General features: G+C 47.6%; 1 protein-coding gene across 1 annotated transcript in view; it reads right to left on the reverse strand.

The window, feature by feature from the left end:
- Positions 1 to 3,326: 3,326 nt before the first annotated feature.
- The window catches only part of LOC145360414 (testican-2-like), a 71,040-nt gene continuing 56,951 nt past the window's right edge, over positions 3,327 to 17,415 (reverse strand). The window contains exons 4-10 of the mRNA XM_080215613.1: positions 17,237 to 17,342; positions 15,311 to 15,425; positions 11,829 to 11,945; positions 10,292 to 10,510; positions 9,315 to 9,377; positions 5,090 to 5,227; positions 3,327 to 3,822 (exon numbers count right to left, since the gene is read on the reverse strand). Coding sequence (XP_080071739.1) covers positions 3,677 to 3,822; positions 5,090 to 5,227; positions 9,315 to 9,377; positions 10,292 to 10,510; positions 11,829 to 11,945; positions 15,311 to 15,425; positions 17,237 to 17,342 — 904 coding nt within the window. The 3' untranslated portion in view covers positions 3,327 to 3,676. The remainder of the gene's footprint in view (positions 3,823 to 5,089; positions 5,228 to 9,314; positions 9,378 to 10,291; positions 10,511 to 11,828; positions 11,946 to 15,310; positions 15,426 to 17,236; positions 17,343 to 17,415) is intronic.

The raw sequence follows: 17,415 nt of genomic DNA on the forward strand, positions 1-17,415 counted from the left end.
ATCCGCGATTAGGGATACACTGAAGCTTGGGGAAAGGCCACTGTCTCAAGCTCTCCTGACATCGTATAACAAGAAGCTGAAACTGGGTAAAACTGGGCTACAGCATTGACACAAAATAAATATTAGAATTATAACCTGAAATATATTTGTGGTGAGGCAGCGCACTGAAAAAAATAACAGGTCTGTATTGTATTTCATATCATGGGAATTTTGAACTGCTATGTAATCTACCTTCACAAATTTTATCAATAAAGTATATTTTTGGAACAAAAAGAACGTGTGTGTGTGTGTGTGTGTGTGTGTTGTGTGTGTGTCTGTGCGCATGTGTATGTTCGTGAATGTGTGTGTGTGTGTGTGCACTGTATGTGTGCATGTGCATCTATATGTGCGTGAATGTGTGTGAATGCGCTATGTATGCGTGTGTGTGCGCTGTGTGTGTGCATGTGTACACAAGCATGTGTATGTATGTGCTCTGTGCATGTGTATGTGCTGCATGTGTGTGATGTGTGTGTATGTGTGTGTGTGTACTTTGAGTATGTGAATGTGTGCATGTGTGTGAAAGTGGGTGCATGCATATGTATGCTACATGTATATTCTGCGTGTGTGTTGCATATGCAAGTGCATATATATACACGTCGGAAGAATGTGGATGTATACGTGTTTGTATGAACATATATGTGAACTTCCCTTTATGTGAAGGTGTGTTTGAATGGGTGTATTTGTGCTTCATTCAGCCCTGCTCCCTAGTGGAGTAACTGAGCAAAAACACTGTGATTGCTCATGAGACCATCTCCAATTCACAAACATCCTTTCAACCAGTGGCTAGTGAGATGGTGGGGGAGGGCGGCGGAGGTAACTTTAGCAGGTATGTGCGCAGGAGGAACAAGTGTTCTATAGGACAAGGTGGCTGTTCACGATAATGTTACACTCGGCATTTCTTTTCAGTCACATGTTTGTATAGTGCAATAGACAGACCTGTAAGTGGCTTCCGGAGAGAAACATGATCTATTTCTGAAATTAAAATATTAATTAGGTCTCTGACAATCCTGTCCTGTGCTCACTGTACCAAACACATCCCTGCTCAGGTCTAACTCAAGAGTCAGAGCACAAATTGGACACAGTTAAACCTGGGGTGTAATCCTCCTCACACTCACACTTCTCAGAGTGCTGCCGACCTCTCTCCAGTGTCTGAGGGACTGTCTCAGGGTCTCCAGTGTCTGAGGGACTGTCTCAGTGTCTCCAGTGTCTGAGGGAGTGTCTCAGTGTCTCCAGTGTCTGAGGGAGTGTCTCAGTGTCTCCAGTGTCTGAGGGACTGTCTCAGTGACTCCAGTGTCTGAGGGACTGTCTCAGTGTCTCCAGTGTCTGAGGGAGTGTCTCAGTGTCTCCAGTGTCTGAGGGACTGTCTCAGTGTCTCCAGTGTCTGAGGGACTGTCTCAGGGTCTCTCCAGTGTCTGAGGGACTGTCTCAGGGTCTCTCCAGTGTTTGAGGGAGTGTCTCAGTGTCTCCAGTGTCTGAGGGACTGTCTCAGTGTCTCCAGTGTCTGAGGGAGTGTCTCAGTGTCTCCAGTGTCTGAGGGACTGTCTCAGTGTCTGAGGGACTGTCTCAGTGTCTCCAGTGTCTGAGGGAGTGTCTCAGTGTCTCCAGTGTCTGAGGGACTGTCTCAGTGTCTGAGGGACTGTCTCAGTGTCTCCAGTGTCTGAGGGACTGTCTCAGTGTCTCCAGTGTCTGAGGGACTGTCTCAGTGTCTCCAGTGTCTGAGGGAGTGTCTCAGTGTCTCCAGTGTCTGAGGGACTGTCTCAGTGTCTCCAGTGTCTGAGGGAGTGTCTCAGGGTCTCTCCAGTGTCTGAGGGACTGTCTCAGTGTCTCCAGTGTCTGAGGGACTGTCTCAGGGTCTCTCCAGTGTCTGAGGGAGTGTCTCAGGGTCTCTCCAGTGTCTGAGGGAGTGTCTCAGTGTCTCCAGTGTCTGCGGGAGTGTCTCAGGGTCTCTCCAGTGTCTGAGGGAGTGTCTCAGTGTCTCCAGTGTCTGAGGGACTGTCTCAGTGTCTCCAGTGTCTGAGGGACTGTCTCAGTGTCTCCAGTGTCTGAGGGACTGTCTCAGTGTCTCCAGTGTCTGAGGGAGTGTCTCAGTGTCTCCAGTGTCTGAGGGACTGTCTCAGTGTCTCCAGTGTCTGAGGGACTGTCTCAGGGTCTCTCCAGTGTCTGAGGGACTGTCTCAGTGTCTCCAGTGTCTGAGGGAGTGTCTCAGTGTCTCCAGTGTCTGAGGGACTGTCTCAGTGTCTCCAGTGTCTGAGGGATTGTCTCAGGGTCTCTCCAGTGTCTGAGGGACTGTCTCAGTGTCTCCAGTGTCTGAGGGAGTGTCTCAGGGTCTCTCCAGTGTCTGAGGGAGTGTCTCAGTGTCTCCAGTGTCTGAGGGACTGTCTCAGTGTCTCCAGTGTCTGAGGGACTGTCTCAGTGTCTCCAGTGTCTGAGGGACTGTCTCAGTGTCTCCAGTGTCTGAGGGACTGTCTCAGTGTCTCCAGTGTCTGAGGGACTGTCTCAGTGTCTCCAGTGTCTGAGGGACTGTCTCAGTGTCTCCAGTGTCTGAGGGAGTGTCTCAGTGTCTCCAGTGTCTGAGGGAGTGTCTCAGGGTCTCTCCAGTGTCTGAGGGAGTGTCTCAGTGTCTCCAGTGTCTGAGGGAGTGTCTCAGGGTCTCTCCAGTGTCTGAGGGAGTGTCTCAGTGTCTCCAGTGTCTGAGGGAGTGTCTCAGTGTCTCTCCTTTGTCTGAGGGAGTGCCTCAGGGTCTCTCCAGTGTTTGAGAGGGCTGATAGGGAACAGATCTACATTTTGCACAGAGCGTACGGACTGACCCCAATGAGGTGGGGGCGTAGCAGTGGCATTTCCAGACTGTGGTACACAAGGCAGTGGAAAGTGGCAAACTCTACTCACAAAACGTGCTTGGATCCTGGTGAAGGATCCAGCATTCCCCAATCCCTCTCCCAACACAAACGCTACAACGTGCACAGTGCAATCTATCCCACACGTTGGAAGTATTCTGAGTTCCACATCAAATTTAGTGTCAATTTTGGGGTATGTTGTAATTACTTACGAGCAGGCAGTGTCTGCAGGGCATTGTAAGATAGCGAGCGAGGGGCTGGCGGGTAACAGAATGAGGAATGAGAGTGCAGTGGCTGAGGGCCAGTGGGTGAAGGGAAGGAGAGTAAGGGTGTGTGTTGGGGGGGGGGTTGGTTAGGAGAGCTGGCATTACTCACCGCATTTTCCACTGACGTTGCTTCAGGATGAACTAGTTGTCACATTCCCAGCCCATCCCACCCCACCTCCCGCCCCGGTCTTGCTATACTGATACCCACATGTCAGCAATGAGTCCCTCAGACCTCTCCCCCCAAACAGCCCCCCCACCACGATGGGGGTACATTCTGGGTTGTGAAGTGTGAATGGCAAGTTTGGCCTGGTCAGCAACATTCCAGGGGTTCTGGGTCACTCGCTGAGGGTGAGCCTTTGTGTCAGTGTGATAAAGCAATCTTGAGTGGTGCAGCAAGTGGTGTTAATATCTGTATGCATTGTGAACGGGTGGTGTACACTGTGTGATAGTGGATGGGTTAATCAGAAGGAGTAAAAGTGGTTCATGGAGAAACAAGTGCCAAATATTTAGCAGTGCTTATTGTACAGCGGAGCTGTTTCACCAAATGTAACCGCCATCATCCGTCTCGCCGACCTCACCCTCCTCCTCTTCCGTCTCCTCCGCAGTCTCTTCTGCCTCTTTCTCCTCCTCGTCCTCCCAACCCACTCCGCTGCCAAAGTCCCCCGAGAAATTGTCAAAGTTGTCTGCAAAGGCAGCAGGAAATCAGGTTCAGTCGTGGCGCCACAACAGGTCATTGCCCAGGGGAGATGACAACAAGGTCAAGGTTTTTGGGGCCTGTGGGAAAGTGGTGGGGGTGAGGGTGTGGGGGGGAGGGGGGAGGGGATTGATGGGCACAGTGAGGGAAGGGCACTGGCGGGATGGGGAGAATGAGGAATGGTGGGGGAGGGAGGAGGGAGAGGCTCACATCTTCTGAGATTATATCACATGATCCCCCGCACCCACTACCACATCCCCATCATTGGTTGGCCAACATGTCCATCATCATGGAACCCTCCTCCTCCCCCTCATTTCTCACCAATCGGAAAGCAAGCAAACTTTTCATTGCCGAATTCAGTGAATCCTGACTGTGAGTCAAAAAGTCTTTTTTTTGTCATCTCCAATCTTCTTTTATAACTAAAGAGATAACAGTTTGATCTCTTGGTCTGATTTGTTTACTCTGGAGACTAAGGAAATTTGGCATGTCCGCTACGACTCTCCCCAACTTTTACAGATGCACCATAGAAAGCATTCTTTCCGGTTGTATCACAGCTTGCTATGGTTCCTGTTTTGCCCCAGACCGCAAAAAACTACAAAGGTTGGTGAATATAGCCCAATCCATCATGCAAACCAACCTCCCAAGTATAGACCACTGACTCAGTCTACACTTCCCACTGCCTCAGAAAAGCAGCCAGCATAATCAAGGGCCCCACGCACCCCAGATATTCTCTCTTCCACCTTCTTCTGTCCGGAAGAAGATACGAAAGACTGAGATCATCCAAAGATGTGCAGGTTAGGTGGATTGGCCATGCTAAATTGTCCATTAGTGTCAGGGGGATTTGTAGGTTAAATGCATGGGGTAACAGGGATTGGGCCCGGGTGGGATTGTAGTCAGTGCAGGCTCGATGGGCCGAATGGCCTCCTTCTGCAGTGTATGAATTCTATGATTCTATGAAAACAGAAAATGCCGGAAATACTCAGCAAACCACGCAGCATCTGCAGAGGGAGAAACAGAGTTAACATTTCGGGTCGATAATCTATCAGCAGAGGTTCATGTAGTGTACCATAATGTCTCATAATTTAGCCACCAAATCTAGCAGAAATGAAGAAATGTTTTAGACCCAAAGTTCTGGACGGATTTCCCTGGGGGTGGGGGTGGGGGGGTCATGGATGGTGGTAACGGTACGGACTTTGTGAGTTATGGATTAGCAAGAATCAGATCAAAGCAAAATGCAAGATGGGGTGTGTTATTACCGCAGTCAGGGTTTCCTTTCACCCGAGTTCCAGTCACCTCACTGCCTTGCTGGTCAACGCACCAGCACTCGCCAGAATAAGTATTGCACTGCAGCTTCCTATAGTATCCATCCTCATCACAACTGGGAATGAATGTACCTGTAGCAGAGAGAGAGGTTAGTCAGTGTGGACAGAACCTAGCTATCAGCTCTGTAAAAAAGTTAAAGAACCCACATTGCATTGAACAAGGGAGACGACAGCCTAGTGGTATTATCGCTAGACTAATAATCCAGAAACTCAGCTAACGTTCTAGGGGCTCGGGCTCAAATCCCACCATGGCAGATGGTGAAATTGAATTCAATAAAAAATATCTGGAATTAATAATCTACTGATGACCATGAAACCATTGTCGATTGTTGCAAAAACCCATCTGGTTCACTTCTGTCCTTCAGGGAAGGAAATCTGCTGTCTTTATCTGGTCTGGCCTACATGTGACTCCAGAGCCACAGCATTGTGGTTGACTCTCAACTAACCTTGGGCAACTAGTGATGGGTAGTAAGTGCTGGTCAGCCAGTGACACTCATGTTCCACGTATGAGCAAGAAAACGAACGTCATTCTGCACCACCTCATGCCCAGTGAAAAGGCGTTGAAGTCAAGCAGATGCTGTAATGCAGGAAATGCGACAGCCGTTACGTACACAGCGATCTCACACTGTTGTAATATGCCTTTGCAGGGACTGCAACATGATATCATTGGAAAGGAAGTGTGTCACGCGATCCAGTTTCAGGTTCACTGCTGCACACTCAGATGTGTCTTCAATGTTGATGCCTCTGTAAATATGTTTCTATAAATGAACTCAAAACATGTTTACCCAATCCTATGAGTCGTTGGGGCTTTTCTATCATCATTGAAACCACAAACAGTAATAATTATATCTCAATGCTGATCACCTGAACTCAGGTGTAGATACAAGGAACCCTGAGATCGGCTCCTAGCCCCTTTTCTAAAATAGGGCCAAAAGAGCTTTTACATCCACCTGAAGCAGGAAGACACGGACTCCGCTCAAAATCTCACTGGCACTGTACTGGAGCGCCAGCCTTGTGGGATAGCACAGTGGCCTAGTAGTTAGCACTGCTGCCTCACAGCACCAGGGACCCAGGTTCGATTCCCTGCTCAGGTCACTGTCTGGGCAGCGTTTGCACATTCTCCCCGTGTCTGCGTGGGTTTCCTCCCACAGTCCGAAAGACATGCTGGTTAGGTGCATTGACCCAAACAGACGGTGGACTTTGGCAACTAGGGGAATTTCATTGCAGCGTTAATGTAAGCCTTACTTGTAACTAATAAATAAACTTTAATTTTAAACGTTTTACTTTAGATTACACACTCAAGTGCTTGGAGCAGGACTGAATCTTAGAATTCTACACTGCAGAAGGAGGCCATTCGGCCCATCGAATCTGCACCAACCACAATCGCAACAGCTTTCTGATCGAGAGTAAAGACTGCTTCTCACGCAGCTACAGCTGACACCCAGTACCTGGCACATCCTCTATAGCTTCCAAACACCAACAAATTTATAAACAACAAATTACTTCTGAATGACAGCCCTGGCTGTTACCCAGGCAATAAAGTTAACAGCACAACCTACTTAAGCTGATTGGGGTCGTGCAGTGCGACGATCATCAAACGCATTTGAAGGATTCACTTCGCTGAACTCGATGCTGACTTAAGTAAATCCCCGTTGTTCAATTGAAGGAAACACTCCTTGAGCTTTTGCGAAGAATGAACAGTACCAGCGGGATGGCACAGTGGTTGGCACTGCTGCCTCACAGTGCCACAGTTCAATTCCCAGCTTGGGTCTGTGTGGAGTTTGCATGTTCTCCCCGTGTCTGTGTGGGATTCCTCCGAGTGCTCCGGTTTCCTCCCATACTCCAAAGGTGAGCGGGTTAGGTTGATTGGCCATGATAAATTGGCGCTGGTGTCAGGGGGGTTAGCAGGTTAAATATGTGCGGTTACAGGAATAGCGCCTGAGTGAGATTGTGGCCAGCGCGGAATTGATGGGCCGAATGGCCTCCTTCTGCAATGTATGGATTCTGTGATTCTATAAACATCAGAAGGATTTGCTCCCCAGATACCTCACTCCATAGACACAGGAGACCTGTTCGGCCACTCTGTACCCCAAACCCCTCCTTGCTTTGTCATGTAAAGGCCATTCTAATGAATAAGTCGCACTGACGTCTTTTTTTGATGTTTGCTTGTATATTTTAGAGATAAACTACAGAAGCAATCTAATCTACTCCTCGGTTTACCGTGGCTTAAAGCTTCTCAAACCGCAAATAACCAGTTCTGTGAATTGAGAGCCCCAATCATTAACCATCACTTATCGGCTGCAGGGCCTGCCAACTGATTGGCTTTTACAAACACTGATGCTGTAACACTTTCCAAACTCAAGCCCTGAGGCTAATTTCATTGCACAAGATGTCACACACACTCAAACACATAGACACAGACATACACACACACACTCACACACACAGACACACACACACAACACACATACACACACGTGTAACACACACACACATACACACATGTAACACACATACACATAACACACTGACACACACACACTAACACACACAATAACACACACATACATGCACACGCACACTGGTGCACACACATGGGCACACCTACATGTGCAATACATGCAGGCACACACTTACAAACAGGTGCACACACATAGCCACATACACACACAAGTGCAACACATGCAGGCACACACATACACTGACACACACACACACACACACTACTGAGCTGATGCTTCAAGTCGTCATTAAAGCCATTTTGTCTTCCCCAAAGAGACTGATGGAAAATGAATCAGAGGGTGTATGTTGAAGACACTCTAGAATCCAAGGGCTAAATATAGAATTGGGATTTTGTTACAATTATATGCTGTACCTGGGAGTGGGGCTGGCAGGGGTTAGGGGGATTGGGTGGGGTGGCAGGGGGATGGCACACTTGTCCCTTTCCTGCCTCCACTGGAATTTTACCAGGAGCAAGCTGGGAGTTGGGTGGCCTGTCTGCACAAAGACCAACTGAGGCCCTGAAGGGACTAATTCATCACTACCTAAAGAGCCTGTTCCCATTGCCGCAGTGGTAGGGGACAACTTGCCACCGTGGACTCAGCGGGGCTCAGCATCTATGTGTGTGCGTGTGTGTATGTGTGTGTGTGTGTGTGTGTCCCTCCTGATCAGACACTCTGTGACCCATCACATGATGCCCCATCAGGAAATGCCATCGACTCTCCCACGGCGAGTTGGAAAATCTCAGCCACTGACTTCTGGATGACACTTGCCATGGTGAGTTTCTGGTCCGAGACCATAACCACTGAGCAGCCAGATAAAGCCCGTCCACGGGCCTGCATTGCTGGGTATCTCCAAACACAGCTGACCTTCTCTGCCAGGATGTCAGCCAAGTCAGGAAGTCTCATCAGAATATTTGTGAGGAAATCTATTTATCCTTTTTAAGTTCCACGAGATTTTCTCAAGGTATATCCGTCTCAACATCTAATACAGAGGTTATAATTACTGACTCGCATTTACAAAGAAAAAAAAGAACAAAGAAAATTACAGCACAGGAACAGGCCCTTCGGCCCTCTAAGCCTGCACCAACCATGCTGCACATTTGAAATAAGAAACCCCCTACCCTTCCGGGGACCATATCCCTCTATTCCCATCCCATTCATGTTTGTGTCAAGACCCCCTTTAAAACTCATTTTCGTATCTGCTTCCACTACCTTCTCCTAGCAGCAAGTTCCAGGCACCCACCACCCTCTGTGTAAAAAAGCTTGTCTTGTACATCTTCTTTAAACCTTGCCCCTCACATCTTAAACCCATGCCTCCTCAGCCACCCTGGGAACTATCCACTCTGCCCATGCCTCTCATAATCTTGTAGACTTCTATCAGGTTAACCTCTGTCGCTCTAGTGAGAACAAACCAAGTTTCTTCAACCTCCCCTCGTAGCTAGTGCCCTCCATACCAGGTATTTATATAGTGCCTTTCACCATCTTGCAGTTTTTGGAGCATTAAATTGTTCTATTTGCTACTTCAAGGCAAAGCGGATGCAGCTCAGATATTTATTTGTGCAGAAGACTTTGCTTGGCTGAGGTTCAAAAACTTGAGGCTGTGAGCTATCGAATCTCCAGGGGTGCGCAAAGGAAGACAGTTTGCAGCTCCGACTCACCAGGTATTTGCCACACTGCCTCTTGCAGTTGGATCTTCTCGAGTTCAGCCAGGCAGGGGGGCTCTGTGACAACACAAAGCAATCAATCAGCAGCAGTACCAGACACTGCACACAACACCGGCAAGATCACAAAAGGTCCCGAGACACTTCACATCAGGAGATATTTAGGGCAGATAAACAAGGAGGTTTTCCAGAGGAACCTTAAAAGGAGAAGGTGAAGGAAGAAAGTTGGAGAGGTTCATTGAGGAAACTCTATAGCTTAGGTTGGCTACCAATTCTGGAATGATTAGAATTGGAGATGAACAGGAGACCGGAATTAGATAATCACAGAGGGGCCCATGCCCCAAAACTGGAAGTTTGAAGAAAGGTTGGCACAGTGATTAGCACTGCTACCTCGCAGCGCCAGGGACCCGGGTTCGATTCCAGCCCTCGGTGACTGTGTGTGTTTCCTCCGGGTGCTCTGGTTTCCTCCCATACTTCAAAGAAGTACAGGTTAGATGGATTGGCCATGCTAAATTATCCCCTTCATGCCCAAAGATGTGTAGGTTAGATGGGATTATCCAGGGTAAATGCATGGGTTTCCAGGGATAGAATGGGGGAGAGGGGCTGGATAAGACACTCTTGTCAGAGGGTCGGTGCAGACTCAATGGGCTGAATGGCCTCCTTCTGCTCCATGGGGATTCTGTAACTCAATGAAAACTGCAACCAGAAGCGCTTAGAGCCGAAAATGGAATTTGGGTCCAAAAGACGGGGGAGGTTTTGAAAGCAAGAGGATGTGGTTTGAGGCTATGTCAACAAAAATGGAAACTGAGCAGTTTGCTAAATCAGTTTGGTCCACAGCAACAAGTTGGAAATCTGATCGTTGAGTTTAATTCGTGCACACAACTTAGAATAAAAGTGTTTGTTCACAAGTCTACACAAATAGAATACTTGGCACCGTCAACAAATGTTGGCCCTGTTGTCACCGCACTACCTACTTTCTCTCCAGAAGCAGAAACACCACTCGGCCATGGAGACATGTCCATCCCTGTAGGTGTCACAGGAGTTGAAGAAAGGTCTCACGCAGACCTCATACTTGTCTAGGTTGATGGCTGCCAGCTCTCCCTCATCCAGGAATAGGTCCACGTTTGTATCGAGCTTGGAAAACATCCAGCCGATCGAGTCCCTGCAGCTGGCCCCCAAACTCTTTTCCAGCACTACAGCAAGACAGCAGAGAAGTTTTAAGATTAAAATTTATTTATTAATGTCGCAAGTAGGGTTACATCAACACTGCAATGAAGTTACTGTGAAAATCCCCTAGTCCCATAATCACGGAAATCTTTTCTCCTTCAAATATTTATCTAATTCTCTTTTTAAGGCTAGTATTGAATCTGCATCCAGCACACTCTCAGGCAGTGCATTCTAAATCCTCCACATTCATCCCATAAAAATATTTTTCTATATGTTGTTCCCTGGTTCTTTTACTAATCATCTTCAATCCATGCCTTCACGCAACCCATGTAGGGGAATGGAGTGCAGAGATGTTGGCTAATTGCGTATGTGTGTCCCAGAACAGTGCATCCGTTCTGAAAGTTACAAAGCCAATGTGCAGAGTAGATTGGACAAGCCCTTAACCCATCACCTCGCTTCCTCCAGAAACCAAATTCAAATTGAATCCAATTCATGGTTCCCACAGGAGAGACATACAGAGCAGGATTTTATGGCCTCGCTTGTCCCGAAACTGTAAAATCCCGTCTGGGATCAATGGACCTTTCCATTGTCCATCCCTCACTCACTCCAATTCCCGTGGCAGGCAGGGCAGCAAAATTCCAGCCACAGAATCCAAGCTGACAAGATAAAGCACTTCATCCCACCTTCTGCTCAATATGACTTTGATCTTAGCCAAAGGGCTGAGAAGCGATGTACCCCAGTGTTAGTAATCTGCTAGCAGGGGTACAATGTAAGAAGTCTCGCAACACCAGGTTAAAGTCTAACAGATTTATTTGGTAGCACTTCTTACTGTGCCTGCCCTAGTCCAACGCCGGCATCTCCATATCAATGTGTAACACAATCGGAAAATGCTGGAAAACCCAGCAGGTCTGGAAGTGTCTGTGGAGAGAGAAACCGAGCCATTGTTTATGACTCTTCTTCGGGAGGCTGAAGTTCCAAAGAAGGGTCACATTGGACTCAAAACGTAAACTTTATTCTCTCTCCAACGTTGATGCCAAACCTTCTGCGTTTTTCCATCACTTTTCGATTTTATTTCAGATCACCAGTATCGCAGTATTTCACTTTTGTTTTAGGTGCAACACATAGGGGCAGCCACTGTGCATAACAAAAGTGGATCAAATATCAGTTGTTGGTATTAGTCCCAGGTCTGAGTACACAAATGTTCACACTGGCACAATGCACTATGTGGCATATGTTGGGTCTGTGTAATCTGTGCGCTGGTAGAGTGTGCCAGTCCTGTCGTGTTATGTCTGCACCAACAATTCTCTGCTGTTCAATCTGCCAGAGAACGTCTCTGGAACTTACCAGTGGGCGCGCTCCCGAGCCTCCCTGAACTGTTCTGCTTGGCATTTTCATGTAACAGTTGGAACCAGTCCCTGAGTCGATCGCCGAGGTCTGCCAGATCTTGACCTGTGCAGTCAGCTGGAGAGGGAAAGAGAGAGAAAATGATACAAGATGCTACGGAGTGTCTTAATGCAATATGATGCAATGGGGTGGTTCTTGTGGTTTCACAGCATGAACAAAAAGGGCTGAATGGCCGCCTTCTGTGCTAGAAGTGACATGATAGCACAGTGGTCAGCACTGCTGCCTCACAGCTCCAGGGACCGGGCTTCCTCTGGGTGCTCCGGTTTCCTCCCACACTCCAAAGATGTGCGGGTTAGGTGGTTTGGCCGTGATAAATTGATCCTTGTCTCAGGGGGATTAACAGGGAGATTATGAGGGTTTACAGGAATGGGGTCAAGGTGGGATTGTGGTCGGTGCAGATTCAATGAGCTGAATGGCCTCCTGCACTGTAGGGATTTTTCAATGGAATATTGAACACTTTGTCTATTGGTCTGAGACAGGATGTGTTCTAAATTTGGTGCACTTGAAAAGAACTTAGACACATGCAGATTGTAAACGAATAATGGGAAGGGGCTGGTAAAAGTAAAACAAGTCCATTGGTCAACTGTTTTACAACATAACTGACACTTGTTTAACTTTATTTACTAGTATCACAAGTAGGCTTTCATTAACACTACAATGAAGTTACTGTGACAATCGCCTAGTTGCCACACTCCGGTGCCTATTTGGGTATACTGAGGGAGAATTTAGCACCGCCAATGCATCTAACCAGCACATCTTTCAGACTGTGGGAGGAAACTGGAGCATCCGGAGGAAACCCATGCAGACATGGGGAGAATGTGCGGACTCCACACAGACAGTGACCCAAGCCGGGAATCGAACCGGGGTCCCTGGCGCTGTGAGGCAGCAACGCACTTGGGACAGAATTTTCGCCTTGGCCCCAAAGCTGGAAAATCCCACCCAAGCTCAATGGACCTTTGTGTGGTCCATGTCCTGCCCACTATGATTCCCATGGCGGGACACGAGGAAATTCCACCCATACAGAGGGCGAAGTGGGTGAAGGATGAAGAATCTCCTGTTCTGCATCCTTTCCCACTTTGAACACGTCAGCCCCGAGTTTCCAAAGCTCTCCACCACTCAGCTTCTTCCCTCCTCACATCTCAGTCTGGCATAGACTTCATGATAGAGGTGAGATCAGTGCAATTAGTCAACCACTCCATTATCATTGAACTGTGCCACAAGCAGGATAGTCAAAGACAAACTGAACTACAGCAAATCTTGTTTCATTGACCAATTTCCATGTCTAAATTTTAATATTTAATAAAGATGAAAATGAAATATTCATACTGGTTATGCATAAAGAGTCAACTGACAAAGCTATGGATTAACATGAGGCATTTTAGAAGAATACTGAAAGTGGTGGGCAGCATGGTGGCACACTGGTTAGCACTGCTGCCTCACAGTGCCGGGGACCTGGGTTCAATTCCAGCCTCGGTCACTGTCTGTGAGGAGTCTGCACATTCTCCCCATGTCTGCATGGGTTTCCTCCAGATATTCTGGTTTCCTCCCGCAGTCCAAAGATGTGTAGGTTAGGTGCATTAATCATGCTAAGTTGCCCCTTGGTGTGAGGAGGCTAGCAAGATACATAAGTGGGGTTATGGGGATAGGGCCTGGATGGGATTGGTGTCAGTGCAGACTTGATGGCTTCCTTCTGCACTGTAGAGATTCTATTCAAAGGCAGGTCAGAACAAATTATTTCATGCAAATGATTTTTAGACTGCAAGTATCTAATCAAGCCTTTTTTCATTCATTCGTAGGATATGGGTGTTGCTGGCCAGCCAGCATTTATTGCCCATCCCTAGTCGCCCTTGATCAGAGGGCAGTTGAGAGTCAACCACATTGCTGTGGCTCTGGAGTCACAGGTAGGCCAGACCAAGCAAAGTACGGCATATTTCCTTCTGTAAAGGACATTAGTCAACCAGATGGGTTTTTCTGACAATCGACAATGGTTTCATGGTGATTGGTAGATTTTTAATTCCAGATATTTTTTATTGAATTCAAATTCCATCATCTGCTGTGGTGGGATTCGAACCTGGCTCCCCAGAACATTAGCCAAGTTTCTGGATTAATAATTAAATGAGTTTACATTGTGCACTGGAGTCCTGGAGTGCGAGAGTCTGGAGATATGTATTAAACATTCATAACTACTGCTCAAAGTCAGTGTTAGTTTAAGCAAATTGTAGATTTAGCCACAGAGTAAAATTAGGATTGATTTAGGTGGATGAGACAAGGGAACATTGTGGCCTGTTTATATACATAGACAAATTGAAGCAGGGCTGAAGTGGTTGCCTCAGGTGTAATTGAGATGTAGACCTTTTGCTAACTCTAAAACTTTTCTTCAAAAGGGCAAACATGCAGGAGAAGCAGAAATGGAGTACTGATAGTTGGTTGCTCTTGCTAGGTGGTCAGGCTACTGTTGACACTGGACTGTACAGTTTATCTGAGAATTCTATGATCCTCCCCCAGTGTGAAACACAGATCTCAGCTATCACAGCCAGGGAGCAAAGAAAATATTCTTTCACATTAGCCTTTAATTTTCCTTGATCGTACCATTCTGGCCCAACCCTGTTGGGTCTTTGATTGTTGGTTAAGAATGCAAAACATAGGAGCAGGACATTTGGCCTTTACGATTCTCACAACTTTTACAAATGCACCACAGAAAGCATTCTTTCTGATTGTATCACAGTTTGGTATGGGCTCCTGCTCTGCCCAAGACCGCAAGAAACCACAAAAAATTGTGAATGTAGCCCAATCCATCACTCACACCAGCCTCCCATCCACTGACTCTGTCTACACTTCCCGCTGCCTCGGCAAAGCAGCCAACATAATTCAGGACCCCACGCACCCGGAACATTCTCTCTTCCACCTCCTTCCATCGAGGAAGAAAGAAGTCTGAGGTCACGTGCCAACCAACTCAAGAACAGCTTCTTCCCTGCTGCTGTCAGACTTTTGAATGGACCTACCTTGCACTAAGTTGATCTTTCTCTACACCCTAGCTATGACTGTAACACTACATTCTGCACTCTCTCCTTTCCTTTTCTATGAACGGTATGTTTTGTCTGTATAGCGCGCAAGAAACAATACTTTTCACTGTATGTTAATACATGTGACAATAATAAATCAAATCAATCAAATTTTCTTGCTCCACCATACAATACAACCATGGTTAATCTTCCATTTTTCTGCTCCACTCTCATTGCCCTTGATTCTGTTGGTATCAAAAAAAAATCTATCGACCCCCTTCTTCAATAGACTCAATGACTTGAGTATCCACCATCAATGGACTCTGACCAATGTTAGATCTCTTGCTTGTCCCCAGTTGGGCTGCCCTTGGCAAACACTGTCATTTCCTTTATTATTGGTGCTCTGCGCTTGGCATTCACCTGATTTTCTCCCGGGGTCAGAGGTTGGAGTGTGCTCTGATGGACACGGACACTTGCCTTCGCACTGCTGGCTGAGTTGTTTCCCAGTCAGACATACCTGTAGCTCCAACTTACACTGTGGAGAGAGAGAGAGGGAGAGAGGGACGGAGAGAGAGGGAGGGAGAGGGAGGGAGAGGGAGAGAAAGAGGGAGAGATAGGGAAGGAGGTAGTGAGAGAGAGGAAGGGCAAGGGAGGGAGGGAGAGGAAAAGAGAGGGAGGGAGAGAGACAGACAGTGAGAAAGAGAGAAAGTTAACAAGGCAGAGAAGCAATAGGTAAAACATATCTAACATAAAAAGGAAAGGAATACCCAAGGTACACGGTTTTCCCCACTCCTATGGTCTGGAGAGTCAGGTAAAGGAGTAGACTCCATGAACAATATCATAGGAGTCACGTAAATAAATCCAAAAGCTTGTCCATCATATTGTCACCCTTCCAAAGAAAACAACCAGACAGGGAAACTTTCCCAGCAACTCAAAATACTCACTAATTAGCTGCAAGGGTTACATGCCGGGATGGCACAGTGGTTATCACTGCTGTCTCATAGCGCCAGGGACCTGGGTTCTGTTTCAGCCTCGGGTCACTGACTGCACATTCTCCCCGTGTCTGCGAGGGCTCCCTCCCACACTCCAAGGGTGTGCAGGTTAGGTTCATTGGCCATATTAAATTGCCCCTTAGTGTCCCAAGATCTGTAGTTAGGCAGATTAGTGGGGTAAATACGTGGGGTTACAGGGATGAGACGGGCTAGGCTTGGGTGGGATGCTCTGTCGGAAAGACAGTGCAGACTCAACGGGCTGAATAGCCTTTTCTGCACTGTAGGGAATTCTATGATTCAATGATGGTTACTAAATAACCGCTTGGCCATTGAACTGACAAGGGCAACAATCAAAGAATAATGAGCTTCTAACGGATGCAGGAAACTTGTGACCAGAAGGTAACACACTGGGGAGGACTTCCTGGCCCTTGTCGCCAGTGAGATCTTTGGGTCTCACCAACGATGGCCCCCCACCATGGGTTCCCCGGTAGCGAGAGGTGCAAGCCACATAAAAGGCCGTAGACATCCACAGCCCATCGTGTCCGCACTGGCCAACAAGCACTTGTTTATTCTAATCCCATTTTCCAGCACTCGGCCCATAGCCTTGTACATTACAGTGTTTCATAGAAATCCTATAGTACAGAAAGAGGCTATTCGGCCCATCGTGTCTGCACTGACCATGATCCCACCCAGGTCCTATCCCTACACCCCTATCCACTAATTCCTCTAAGCTATGTATCTCAGGACACTAAGGGGCAATTTTTAGCACGGCCAATCAACCTAACCCACACATCTTTGGACTGTGGGAGGAAACCAGAGAATCCAGAGGAAACCCGCACAGACACGGGGAGAATGTGCAAACTCCACACAGACAGTGACCCAAGCTGGGAATCAAACCCAGGTCCCTGGAGCTGTGAAGCAGCAGTGCTAACCACTGTGCTACTGTGCCGCCCGTTTCAAGTGCTCATCTGTAAATGCTTCTTCAATGTTGTGAGGGTTACTGTCTCTGCCAACCTTTTGAGGCAGTGAGTTCCAGATTCCCACCACCCTCTGGACGAGAAAGGATTTTCCTCAAATCCCTTCTTAAACCGATGCCCCCTGGTTATTGAACCTCTTTGCTAAGGGGAAAAAGTTTCTATTCATGCCTGTCATAATCTCATGCACCTCAATCAGGTTCCCAATTAGTTATCCATTTAGTCCCCATTCTTAGCTCTTACCCTTGCCAGGATTTATCAAAGTTGCCCCTGGAAGTTATTATTGAACCTGTTTTTGACCCCCCACCACCCTCCCAATGCCCCCTTTCCAGGCAGTGCCAACCCGGGCTGGTCCCATCAATTCTGAGCTCCAGTCCTACCTGTGATGAGTAAGTGTGCCCATCTGAGCCACACACGGGAGATGTTTGGATAGCTTGGCATGGTTTGCAGGTGCTCTCCTCGTGCCCCAGTGAAGTCTGCTTGATTCTAAACGAAACAGATATTCATGGTGAGAAACGCATTCCAAAAATAAACCGGGGTGGCCTCCCTCACACGGAGC

This window comes from Carcharhinus amblyrhynchos, chromosome 31 (assembly GCF_965287045.1).
Source record: "Carcharhinus amblyrhynchos chromosome 31, sCarAmb.v2.hapA, whole genome shotgun sequence".
In the NCBI taxonomy this organism is placed as follows: domain Eukaryota; kingdom Metazoa; phylum Chordata; class Chondrichthyes; order Carcharhiniformes; family Carcharhinidae; genus Carcharhinus; species Carcharhinus amblyrhynchos.